The 14,145-nt window shown below is 39.5% G+C and overlaps 1 protein-coding gene across 6 annotated transcripts in view; it reads left to right on the top strand.

Moving 5' to 3' along the window:
- MID1 (midline 1) overlaps positions 1-14,145 on the top strand; it is a 362,051-nt gene that overhangs the window by 223,409 nt on the left and 124,497 nt on the right. For all 6 annotated transcript variants that reach the window (XM_030572658.1, XM_030572668.1, XM_030572696.1 and 3 more), the window contains exon 2: positions 405-1,120. In XM_030572658.1, the coding sequence (XP_030428518.1) occupies positions 461-1,120 (660 nt within the window). In that variant the 5' untranslated portion in view covers positions 405-460. The remainder of the gene's footprint in view (positions 1-404; positions 1,121-14,145) is intronic.

The raw sequence follows: 14,145 nt of genomic DNA, 5'->3' as shown, positions 1-14,145 counted from the left end.
TTCAAAACAGAAATAAAAAAATTGCCAGTAGGCTAGCAAAGCAGAAAGCCGCTTCTGCAGCAGGAATCTATTTTTACTGTGATATGTTATTCTTCTGTTTGATGGTCTTAATTTTGTCTTTTAATAATTCAAAAGCACCAGAAAACATCTGCTGTTGCCCTCAATCTCATGTTAAAGATAGAGAAACTGACAAAAGGGTTTTGTTTGTTTTTTGTTTTGTTTTTTAAATACAAAATAGTACAATTTTAAATACCTTGACATGTGCCTATGCAGATTCAAAACTTTAGATAGCTCTTCAGTCTGCTGTGGTGGCTTGATAGTACCAGTGGCGAAACTTGACAACCCCCCGTGGCTGACCCCTCTTGCTCTCTCTCGCATAATCGAATTTTGTGTTATGTTTCCAGATAGCCGATCAGCTTCCCTGGATTTCGCTGACGACACAGGAAAGCTTTGCCTGAAGATGGAAACACTGGAGTCGGAATTGACCTGCCCTATCTGTCTGGAGCTGTTTGAGGACCCACTGCTGCTGCCCTGCGCTCACAGCCTCTGTTTCAACTGTGCGCATCGCATATTGGTCTCCCACTGTGCCACCAACGAATCAGTGGAATCCATCACTGCCTTCCAGTGCCCTACTTGTCGTTATGTCATCACTCTCAATCAGCGTGGTCTAGACGGACTGAAGCGCAACGTCACCCTGCAGAATATTATCGACAGATTTCAGAAAGCTTCAGTGAGTGGGCCCAATTCTCCTAGTGAAACCCGCCGAGAGCGGGCATTTGATAGTAACAGTATGTCATCCAGTGAAAAAGTTCTCTGCCAGTTCTGTGACCAGGACCCTGCCCAGGAAGCAGTGAAGACCTGTGTCACTTGCGAGGTATCCTACTGCGAGGAGTGCCTGAAAGCAACTCACCCGAACAAGAAGCCATTCACGGGCCACCGTTTGATAGAGCCTATTCCGGACTCTCACATCCGAGGATTAATGTGTCTGGAGCATGAGGACGAGAAAGTTAACATGTACTGCGTGACTGATGACCAGTTAATTTGTGCCTTGTGTAAACTGGTTGGACGGCATCGTGATCATCAGGTGGCGGCTTTGAGCGAGCGCTATGACAAATTAAAGGTTAGTTTTACCTACTTACCCCTTGTAGCCCAGCAAGCGGGGTCTGAAAAGAAGCTTAGTTGCATGATGGGGAAATACGTTTTCTCACCTCCGGTGAGTGATTGGTATGGGTAGGAGTGCAGTCTGTAATTAATATATAATATGCACGTACACACATATCTGTTCTTGAAAAGGTGTCAATTAATTTGCCTTAGATAACGTTACCTCAGTATTGTCTAAACTTCCCTATACTTACCATAGGGAATACCAAGCATACTACAAATATTGAAGTAAACTTGTTTATTTACCTAAAGCATTATCCATAGTGACCGGTAAGTTTTTAATGTTGACCGCTGTACATACAGGTGTGTGTGTGTGTATATACATATACATGGACATTGATTAACTGAAATTTCAGACGTTCTTTGAATATTCTGATGATGATTATTTTTAACACAATTACTTACAACTTGAAATCCCTCTTCATCACTGCTAAGCAGGGGAAACATTTAAGAGCTGTCTTCAGGACTCTCTCAGCAACAGCATTCAGCCACACTTACATAAGACATAGAAATGAAAACAAAAATGAAATTGTTTCAGAGCTACCTGTGACATTCCCTTGGTTATGTGATTCTTCCTCGCTCCTCTTCCCCCCTCCCCCACCAGCCGCTTTCACAGTGAAATGGCATCTATCCTATCAGGTAACAATGCTGCTCTGCCAGTCCTGTGTTCCATTGCAGAATGTCTTCAGTATAGTATTGGTATTGCTAACACACATTCTCTGGATGTTCTCCAGTTTCAGCGTGGACTTAATGTAACAAAGCTCCAGCTCAGAAAGTAGAGATGTATTATACCTCTTTGAGCCCAGAATCTTTTAGTTACCAGATTTGCATGCTGCTGCAGAGCAGAATAAGAAAGAAAGACCCTCAGGAACCCCAACCTCCATTCCTTAGGGAAATGCAGCTTTGGTTATTTCAAAAGAAGACTACAACTGAGAGATCATGAGTATGAAGGTAAAAAGAGCATTCTTCTTCTGCATACTGTGGTTTCAATGGCAAGAAACTAACAGAATAGGTTGAATTAACTAGAGTTCTTATCTCAAAATACATACTAATAACATACATTGTTGTGTGTGCATGTATATATATATGCACAAAATCTTTATGTTTATGTATGAGTGCATGCACACAAAAAAGTCATATAATATTAAAACAGTGAATAGTAATGGAAAGAAAATCTGGCTGAAACAGACAGGTTCCTTTTAAATCTTAAAGGATTTCTTGTTTAATAATGAAGTATATTTTTGAATTATAATTAGGACGTTATTTTTACACATATTACACAATTTTATTCTTTGATAAATATAAGATTTTTTTGTCATGATTGATATTTTACATTTAGTATTATATCATGTGGATATAAAAACCCAATAATTGGCTTAATGAAAAGTTACTATTTGATAGACTAATTAGAACCGTTACATCGCTATTGTTCATTGATTTATATTGGTAGGAATGCACGATTTAATGTGAAATACCTGCCACAATTAAGTATTGGGTAAGTATATTTTGTAATATCTCAAGATAAGCAATTAGGAAATATCTACATTTTTGACTTATTTAGATGTAGTAAGCCTAAATAGAGCATTTTTAAAACAGTTGTCTCCTTTCTTTATAGCTTTGAGTACCTTGGAAAATTAAATTTAAAGCCAGGCTAGTTTGTACTGTGCTTAGGTTTTCTGCTAGCTCTGGTTGTGAACATGAATGCAGTGGACAGAGTATATAATTGTCATATGATGCCATTCTGCTTTATGATAGTGCAAATGATTGTTTAAATTCCTACTAAAATTATTTTTTTAGCTAAAATTCTCTCTCTTTACATATTGTATTACAGTGTTTTGGCATTTTGTGTCCAAGGTAACAGGATATCTAAATATGTGTTTCCTTGGCCCTAACAGTCCTTACCACGTGGTTGATCTCTTCCCACGGATAGTTCTGTCAGATAACAAGCCTGTATCAAGGCCATTTGGTACCTATTTCATCATGAGCTGCCATTCCCCTCATATAATCCTTCCCTCAATGTGCTGCACTCCACTCTAGGTAGAAGAGTAGTAGGCCAGGTAGTTTCTTTCCAGATCAAAGCTCCAGTCTCTGGCCATCAGCAAGGCTATTTGAAAACCATGCCCTATCCCTTCTTCCCCTACCCATTTTTCCCCAGAGAATGAGAATATTTTATGTGCTAAAATCCTAGAGTGAGATCTACAGCATGTAAATCGGCATCATTCCATTGAAATAAACAGAGTGATGTGGGTTTACATCAGCTGAAGGTCTGGCCTCTGCTGTCTATCAGACAAGCAAGAGTTCCAAATCCACTCTTGAATTCTGGTTGTCTCTTTCATTAAGGCTAATATAGACCTTTGAGATAGACACTAGGTCAGTCTAGCTGCACTACTGCTACTAAGAATGGAAGGATCTTGGTCTTGAGTTTATATGGTGACTTTCATCCACATGGATATGTAGAAGCTAATAAGCTCAGTGCTGAAATTTGATAAACTAAAATGTCAACTAAAAGAAATGGATAAAACTGATGGTTGTGAAAATACTGTTATTTAAATTAAAAGATTTTTGGTGATACAAAGATTTTTGGAAAAAATGACCATGTATTATTCTGTAAAATCGCTGGACTCATTCATAAATTTCTAATAACAACAGTCTCTTTAAAAAAACAAAACACACGATATCTTAAGTGACATTTTCTTTCAGTGGAGGCTTTTTAAAATCAACATAGTGTGATGCTACCAACAGCAACTAGTTGGTTTTTGGTATGTAGCTCCGGGTGTCAAGCTATGCTAATTACTTGCATTCTATCCCAGCAGTGTTGCTGATTATTTAAACAATATATCATCCTTCATTAACCACGGGACAAAAGATGCCATTACAATCTAGCTCTTTTTGTGGCAAAAATGAAGCTCTTTAATTAAGAGTTCTGGTACACTTGGCTGAGGTATGCATGCTAGAGTGGATTTAACAGTCAATGTAATAGTCATTGTGAAGCTCTGGAAACGAGAACTAAAAGTCTAAATCACTTTACCCTGACAGTTGTAACTCCAATCCTGTGAGGTGCTGAGTACTTTCATCTTTTATCAGTCCCACTGTGAGTTGAAGGCACTCATTTTCTTACAGCAGTAGGCCTATAGTATTTTTAGTTATAGGATTACATGAAAAATCTTCTGTGTATTATAATTATTAATAATTAGTAAAGTAGGTCACATATGTGTATAATAAAAAAAACTGGGGACAAGTCAGTAGTATATTGAATTTATATGACGTGGTGTAGTGTTAACTTTGTAGTGGAACTTAAAATTAATCTTCTGGTGTATAAACAGTGTATAATGTGTTATAAATATTAACAGGAGGTTCACAGGGTTCTAGCAAATGCTCACATCTAACCCCCTTCATGAATGCAAAGAATCTCTGTTACTCAATGAACATTCATCCTTTCCTTTTTGTCTTGGAGCAATGGAATGAAACATATTCCAGTTTTTTTCAGGGAAACAAATCAAAATTAGCTTCTCATATAGTTGTATCTACACAAGTTAACATTAGCTAAGGGTTTGGAGCAGGGGTAGCTCTAGCCATTTTGCCGCCCCAAGCACAGCGGCACGCCGCGGGGGGCGCTCTGCCGGTCTCCGGTCCTGCGGCTCTGGTGGACCTCCAGCAGGCATGCTTGCGGATGCTCCACCGGAGCCACGGGACCGGCAGATCCTCCACAGGCATGCCTGCAGGAGGTCCACCGGAGCCGCCTGCCGCCCTCCTGGCGACTGGAAGAGCACCCCCCACGGCATGCCGCCCCAGGCACGCGCTTGGTGTGCTGGGGGCTGGAGCCACCTCTGGTTTGGAGTGAGAGCGAATGTTGTGGGTGGACTAATGTAAGACAGATATTGTCAGCTAATATTCATTTTGAGTTAATAAACATGTTATATTTGGGCCTGAAAAAAGGAAAAAAAATACATCTTGGGTCAGATTCTCAAATGGTGTAAATAAACATTGCTCGGTTGAAGTTAATGGAGCTGCTCAGGTTTACACCAGCTGAGGATCTGGTCCATAACGTTCATGTAGCAATGTCTCCCATCACGCCATGCAGTGTGAAATCAGTTTGGGGTGGCTTTCATACTACCTAATCAGGAGATATCTTTTGTTGGGTCTGCTATAGCCCTGAATATGTCTGTGTAATTCTTATTAATGCTGAAGTGTGTTAGGCATTTTTATGAAGTGTAGATCAGATTCCAGAGTAGAATTCTGTAACTGCACGAGTGTTGCCTTTTTCATTAATATTTTCTGTATTTTTACTTCCAAAAGTACACCAGCAAAAAGGGATCTTTAAATTATTGTTCGTGGTGGTTGTTTTTTTTCATGGAAAGAAATTACAAAAATAGACAATGCTATAATCAAAATCCACATTTTGGTGTGGTGATTTTGTGACAGAATCCATGAAAAATATCTATTTCTTTTTCTTAATCTGAATCAGGACACAGGGAAAATAATCCATTTACCTTAACAAGTTTAGTGCTCACAAACATTTTTCAATAGGAAGCAACTGTAAAATATTTAAGCACTGAGAAAATCTAAGTTACATCTTACAAAATTACATTGAGCATATTATGATAGAAGGCCTTCTGCCAAATCCAAAGCTTCTATAAATAGAGTATAACAATGCATGCATCTATCCCTGTTGTTTTAAACTTGAGGTTATAACCCTTAATATTTAAATGTCTTTGTAGAGATTCTGGTACAATATATGCTGAAATTTTCAGTCTAGCTATGTGTTCCTTACTTCCTTTTTGTTCTACTTTTAATTTATGGACTGACATTTGCAACCTGATTAATGATATTGTAATATCATCAGGGTCTGACACTGCAGACCTGTACTCATGTAAATAGTCCTGCTGACCACACGAGTATGTGCTTCCAGGATCAGACTGTATGTCATTATGTGCATCTATTAATAGTACGTAAGGGTAGATCAATACCTATACATACAAAGATATGAGTAATATCTACATGTACAATGTGTGTTTGTGTATAACAGAGAGTGTATATAATTTGTGTGTGTATGTGTAAAATATACATACACGGTACTAGTTATATCCATATTTACACACATGCACAAACACATACAAATGCACAGTGCATGGAAATAGATACATATGGGGGTGTATAAAATGTATGTGTGTATATTTATATACACGTGTGTGTGTATATATGAATTACATACACACGTATGTTATGTATATACATTCCATATATAATGTACTTTTGGCTATTACTAGCACATTTATGGATGTAATGGATTTCTATTTTTAACTCAGCATTGATTAATGTATCCTTTTAAAACACTTTTTTTCTGTTCTGATTTTCATATTTATGAATATATTTTCCCTTTTGTATCTTTGTAACTTCTATTAACATTAGGCTTAATGATAGTTAATGCATTTAGGAAAGAATATGACCTCAGAAGAAACACACAAAGCCTTTCTCAATAAGATCAATTTTTCAATCTGTCAGTGAGCATAATATATTGTATGAAGGATGTGGAAAAAACAACTAACTTTACAAGACTGAATATTTTCGTCCTGCTTGCTTAGTGTTGAATGATTTTGAGTGGTGGCCAGTTGTCACCTTTCTTTCAAGTTATGCAGCTTTAGTATTTAATAAAAGTATTATATTAAAATTGGCAAAATGTGTTCTAGGGAAACTTGAAATTCAAATAGCTTCTTGTTCATTCCGTACACGAACTTCAGAAATTAGATGAAACAAGTTTAATAAAAATTGTTAAGAGTACATAAATTAGGTACAATATATGCATGCATAAAGTTAATAAATTGTTACATTAGATAGCGCCCAATCTAAAAATTGTGTATTCTACTTCACAGATTATTCTTTTTGGTGTCAACACTTATGTTTAGTCACTTTTACTTGTATAGAATATTATCGAAACATATAATCAGACTGGCCTCTTTGAAGTGTGCCGATACCCAGACAATAAAAATAAAACTAATTTGTGTAGCCATTGTGTTCTAAGGATTATTGTGTTACAAAGAGTGTGTAACCTCAGTAAAAAACGGAATAACCATCTCTCACTACACTAATTTATTATGTTAATATACAATTATGAGAATCTTCTTTTTAGTCCTACATCCTTTGTTTTGGTGTGTGACCTTAAGTCTTTGTTGTTTGTTCTCCTGATTCAGAATTTTTTGGTGGAGAGGAGTAGGACTCTATAACATTTAATTATGGTAACAACCTTTTTAGTATTTTTCTTTAGAAAACCTCTGTAAAGTAAATTTTAGAATTTGTTTTGTAGCCAAGGATGTCTGAAATGACTCGTGCATATGACTATAATTTCACAGAGAAGAACAATAGTATCAAAAGGTCCTCTAGAAGTTCAATTGAGCTCTTTTTAAATATTTTATTATAATTTCTGAGAATCCACTTCATTAATAACAAACAAACAAGCATCGCTGTAAATGTTATTGTGTATTTCACAAAGCTTTAGCAAGACTTCCAAAGGCATCAATTTATTTGGAATTATTATTTGTTTTTCGCCCACTTTTAGCCCCAAAGTAACTTTTAAAAAAATGTTTTGTTGGTGGCATGGGTTATTTATAAAGAGTAACAAAATTAACAAATGGTACAGATTATACTATAATATACTCTTACACTCTCCCTTCATATGTTTCTAGCTTCCAGGGGAACTAGACTAAGTAATCGGTTCAGAGAGTCTTTAATAATTTGCTGTAATGCTAGTCCAGAACTTGGGCTCCTAGCGTTGTTCCAAATCCCTCCAAAGTTTTAACAAGATGAAATTGTTTGCTGAGAAGACCATCAGATAGTCTCGTCTGGCATTATCATCTTCCTTATCCGTGCAGATGGTTGAGAGGGTTAGATGGTGATGAGGAACCACAATGGATAGGAGGTGTTTTAGGAAGGACGGGATTTCTGTGGTTAAATAATAAACAACTATATCACAATTAAAATAGAATGAATTTTAATAAAAGAAATAGAGTAAACAGTTAAGGGGAAAATAATTGTTATGGTAAGTTTAGGAAATGCTCAGTGGTTGGATGATGTGTTGTGATAGAGACGGAGAGTAGTAACTTTTTTAAAGTATGTGTATATTTTATGAACGTAGTAGCCCTGTTACCTTACTATTTTAAATTCAACTATTCATTAAAATTAAAATGATGTCAAATACATCTTCAGACAAAACACTGTTAAAGTGGAGTTGACAAAAATTTAAGGGTAAAAATAATTGCAAGGCTGTTGTAAGTATTCTAAAAGCAAGCATTACAAGCCTGGGAAATTCCAAGTTAAGTTTAAACATTTTTTTTTAAAAATCAAAACCTGTTAAAGCACTGTAGGAGTGCTGTATAACACTAACTGTATCCTGTAATCATGCAACACAATAATCATATGATTATGATTAAGGCATATTAATGTTTGTTGTCTCAGGTTTGATTAAATTGATTTTTAATACCATTAGGTGTTTTTCTTCACGTTTTCTGAACTTGACATATGCATCAAGCAATGTTACCAACAGATCATCAATTCTCTTTTATGTATTCTAGTCATTAGAGCAGTGGTTCTTAACCTGAGGTGCATGCACCCCTTGGGGGTGTGAGATGCCCTTTCTGGGCATGCGAGAAATGCCAGATTTTTTGAAAGCAGATTAAAAACTTTGCAGTGTAAACTCATGGCTGTTTCCTTTGCTCTAAATGGTTCTGTACATCTTTTCCTCAGATTTTATATTTATTAACAAAATGGTGGCTTCTCATGCAAATATACATGATTTGTGCTACCTCCCCTTCCTCCAAATTGTGTATAATGCAGCCATCTCTGTTTCACATCCTATTTCCGTCAGACTTGCGTGATAGCCAACTAGATATTTTGGAATCCATGGAATGCTCAGCAGTGGCAGGAGCTGCTCCTGAATCTACAGGAGGGAGATTGTTATTTATTAAAAAAAATTTATTGCAGAGACAGCAGGAAAATAATAGTACGATTAAAGGGAAAGTCTATAAAATGGTGCTCCATCCAGTTTTAATGTAGGGCATTGAGCGTTCAGCCACAAAGAAGAAACATGAGCAAGTTATCTGTTACAGAAATGTAAATGCTGAGATGGATGAGAGGGGTAAGCAAGAGAGACCATATGAGGAATGTGATGGAGGATCTGGCATTGGAGGGAGAGGACTCATAGAGCAGATTCTATTTGATGGGACTAAAGTGAGGAGGAAGAAGTTGCAGAGACCAACTAGGTCAAGACTCCACAGTGCTAGGCACTGTACAAACTATAGCTTTTGTTCCTTCCTCCACAGAGAAGCAGTGGCAAGAGCCACTCTTAGACATCTGAAGCTGGGAGATTCCTGGCCCAGCAACTCCTGAGGCCAAATTTGCAGACCCACTTTCTCACCTCAGTCCAACAGGGAGTCAGAAGCTGAAACTGCTGCTGGTCACTGGGGTAGAGAACACGAGAGAGACCTTTTGTCTGCCCCTGCTAGATCTGCAAGCTACCTTGGACAATTTATGTTGATATTGTCTAAGTAGCTGTTTTTCTAATGGTTTCATACTCAACTGAAAATTGGGAGAGGGAAAAGAGAAGGGAAGGGACGGAGGCAAGTGGAAGAGGAGAGTATTTTTATCATAAGGGAGCAAGGGTGAGTGAGTAATTCAGGCGACTTGATTAGATATAAAGATCATGGAAAAAGAAGTAACATGCCAGATATTGCTGTGCACGTATGTTTTATCCTTTACTCCCTTCTCCCATCCATCCTTTATTTTCTGGTGATATAATAATGTCTTCAAGGCTGGGGCATAGTCATTAAACATGTTGGTAAAGCGCTTAGCATACTCTTGAGTATCTGTAACCGGGCACAACTCACCCCCGCAGCACCTCCTGCTAGTTGCTTCGGGAATTAGCTCAAATTCCAGCTCAGAGTGCCCTCTGCAGGCCGGTGATCCACTTTTCGGCTACAGGCCCTGTGTCCCTCCCTGGACCCCGGTGCCCCTTTTATGTGGGGTTCTGCCCCCTGGCAGTAACCCCTTCCTCTTTCTTAGGGGTTTTCCCTCCCTGGGAACCCCCCACCCTCTATCCCCACTTTGCCTCAGTGTCTTGGCAACTGCCCAGTCATTGGCTAGCCCCACACTCTGGGACAGACTGCAGTATTAGCCTCTCATCACCGGCAAAGGGGGTTGGACCTGCTGCCTTGGCCTACCCCTGGGTTGCACCCTGCAACACCCAGTACCTCTTAGTCTTCTGGTAGGCTGCAGCCTGGGGCTTTCCAGACAGGAGCTCCTCTGCCTTTCCCCAGCCCTGCTTCACCCTAGATACCTTATTTGGTTCTCTACAGCCAGGCCCTTCTCTCTCTGAACACAGAGAGAGACTGTCTGGGCTCCTGGCTTCTCTGCCCTTATATAAGGGCCTGTTGCTCAGTTTGGGGCGTGGCCCCAGCTGCTGCCACTTCCCCAATCAGCCCAGCCTAAAAGGCTGCTTTCTCCAGCCCCATCCCTTATCCAGGGCTCTTTTTAACCCCTTCAGGGCAGGAGCAGAGACCCACTCTGCTACAGTATTCTATAAATAAATAATAATAAGTGAAGGAAAAAGTGACATACTCTTGACTTTTGGGTGATACGCCGTATGGTGCTGCCTGAAAAAGAGTTTGAGGTGGTCTTTTTCTTGTGACTTGAATAGGGTGCACTAGGAGCATCACTTCTCTTGTGACTTCTTCCTGTGTGTGGTCTGGTAATATACAATACTTCATTTCATACCTGTGTTTTTCCAAAGAGTACTTCAAACAAAACTACTTTCAGAGTCAGATTCCTGTACTGGTACTTTAACTTACTGTTCCTCTTTTCCATTAGAATGATTTGATGGAGTTCCTTAGCTTTCTTCTCTGCAGCTGCTGAGGTGTGAGATTTTTGTTGCAGCTAGAATTAGATTAGCACAGATATAGCCATCATTGCCTTCTGGTAAAATCTGCAAGGTTATTTACTATTTGTTATCTCTAAAATTATCTCTGGGATTTTAACAATGGAAGAGAAAGGGCAAGGGGCAGTCAATATTGTTCAATAGTAACATTTGTTTCCCTTAGGCAACAAGCATTAACACTATCATACGTCAACAGTTGTTTATATAAGGATATGTTTTCAAAGGTGCCTCAATCCAACTTTTAAAATTACATGCACAATTTTTCACATTATCCGAAAAATTTGGATGTGAAAAATGGTGAGTTCAAAAAGACTCAGCAGGCAAAATCTAATGTGTAATTTGAGTGCATTCTTTTGAAATTTCTATTTTAGCCATCAGTTCCGCAGAGACAGAAAAGCAGGAGTAGCAGCATGATCTTTTAATTACCAGTTTGATAGTATTTGGTGGATCAGAAGTCTCTTCAAAGACAGTAAGAATAGCAATAGCAAGCAAGGGGGACAGAGTCTCACATGCATGCCCATCCCTAGTCCCCAGTCCAGGTGTGGGAAGGCAGGTTCATCCCAGCAGGATCCAAGTGTGGAGGGGCTTAGTGTGGGGGATCCAGGTGTGGGATGAGGGTTCTGTGTGAGGCAATCAGGTGCAGGCAGCTTGGTGGGGTGGGGGTCTGGATGCAGGGGATGGAGCTCAGTTGGGGAGTCGGTGTGTGGGGTGAGGTCTGGATGCACGGGGGTTGGATGGACGGGGGGGGGCAGCTCCCTGTAAAGTGACTCTTCCCCCTGCAAGCTGGGGTGCTATGGGGACAGGAAGTGGGGGTGGAGCTTCCTGCAGCTGGGGGAGGGGTAACCGTACGGGGAGCTGCCCCCCGTCTACCCAACCCCAATGCATCTGGACAACACCCCATTCCTCACCAGACTCCCCTGATCCATACAGTGGAAGAGGAAGTCTCGTCCCCCACAGTCCAGCCAGAACTAGCAGCTGAAGCCCAGCAGCTCTGGATGTAGCACAATGCCCGATCTCCTCCCCGACCCCCAGGCTATGATTTATGTCTCCCTCAGATGCTCCCAATGCCTGAACCAAAAGTGCCTGCTTGGGGCCACTGCCCGGGAGGGCACGTGAATCAATTATTCTATGAGGAAAGAGTAAATTCTGTGGGAGGCACTAATTCTGTGCTTGCTCAGTGGCACAGAATTCCTCCAGGGGTATAGTTCTGAGCTCAAATCAAGATAAACCAGGAGTATTTTCATTGGAGTCATTGGTATTATACTGAAGTATTATAAAAACTGAAGTGAGATCATAAAAGATCAGAAACACAAAGCTTGAACAAAAGAACTTAAATTCTTGAAAAAGTGTTTTATATCCCAAGTGTGCTGCTAGCTATTTACGTCCCAGTACTCTTTGTATTTAGAATGAGAAGTACTGTACCATAAATATGGTAATAAATTTAAGTACTGCTTCATGCAAATGCTGAGTTTTTAATGGCACCCATTGACGGTCCTAAATCTCTCATTTCTGCCATCAAAATAACAACTCTGAACAATTTTCAGAATTTGCAGATGACTTGTTTAGCTGAGCTAGAGAGGTCCAAAATTTACTCTTAATATAAGATAGTGGTTCTCAGACTTTTGTACTAGTGACCCCTTTCACATAGCTAGCCACTGTGTGTGACTCCCCCACCTAAATTAAAAACACTTTTTAATATATTTAACACCATTATAAAAGCTGGAGAAAAAGCAGGGTTTGGGGTGGAGGCTGACAACTTGCGACCCCCATATAGTAACCTCATGACCCCCTGAGGGGTCCCAACCCCCAGTCTGAGAACCCCTGATATAAACAGTAGCAACGGGGCAATAGTGACTCAGAAGCTCCTGGGACGACTACTGGAATAGTGCTGTTGATGGTATCGCTCCTTGTTCAGGACTGTGTCTAAAATCACAAGCTGCACCTCATCTCCTTGTATCACTTCCTATAATTGCATGGACTGTATTGTAAAATCCTGAGTTTCACACTTTTGGAATTAGTTTTAAAATATTGATGTTTTAATTCTGTGTCTAAAGATAAACTCTAACTTGTCCTGTTATAAACAAACAACATTTTTGGATTGATTAAAATACCATACTTCTTAGCACCATCATGAGAGGCTCAGAATATTGGTGCTGAGGGAAATGATGACTAATAAGTAGAGGAAATCTTTCCATGAAACTGATGAGAAAAGAGAAACCAGAACAGAAGTGTTCTCTTGTTGAAAATAACCCATTGTCAGGTAAAAGACAGTATAATTGGTGACTTAGGACAGGATTTAGGGCCAGGTGACCACATGGGGTGGGGGCTTGGAGGGCACCGGGCTTGGGGTGATGTAAGTTATTCAACGGTTTAACAAATGAGAGGGGGTGCTGAAGATGCTCTGCGCCTGGGGCGCCATTTGGTCTAGGGCTGGTCCTGGCTAGCACTTGTTGTCTGTGCTTGCACTGCGGCAAGCTCTTCATTGAAACTGATCCATGTGAAAGTATCCTCTTTGATTCATGTTTTGCTCTCTTGAAACATGAGGCTGTATAACTGAGCTCTGTTGTTTAAAGGGGCCCAGACAATATGGTCAAACTTTAAAACTGATTACAGGCAGGCAGCTGTTGGCCACAAATGTATCTTGTTCAGGAGTCATTTGCTAGAATTGTTAGGCTGTAGTCAATGACACTTCGTGCTTGCCTTGCCCTATAGCCAAAAAAGATAAAAGGGAAGAACAAAACTCATACCACATTGACTCTTTCCTATATATATAGTATGGCGAGTGTGGAAACATAATCTATTAAAATGTGAAAAGTGTTGGGGGGGGGAGAATAGGGGGAATGGCAAACCATTCAAATATTTGTTAAAATATGATATTCTCCACACAAAAGAGCCTCACCATATATATATGGAGAAACCCTTTTCAATGGCTAACAGACAGAGAGGAAGAAATTGTTAAAGGAATACATTGCTCATGCATCCGTAAGTAAAATGCAATATAAAATTAACCTAAGTAAAAATAGAGGTTTTTCTGTGTATCAAACCAAAATAGATTCTGTAAA

This window comes from Gopherus evgoodei, chromosome 1 (genome assembly GCF_007399415.2).
Source record: "Gopherus evgoodei ecotype Sinaloan lineage chromosome 1, rGopEvg1_v1.p, whole genome shotgun sequence".
In the NCBI taxonomy this organism is placed as follows: Eukaryota; Metazoa; Chordata; order Testudines; family Testudinidae; genus Gopherus; species Gopherus evgoodei.
Note: the sequence above shows the minus strand (reverse complement) of the source record. Positions and strands in the feature narration are given on the sequence as shown.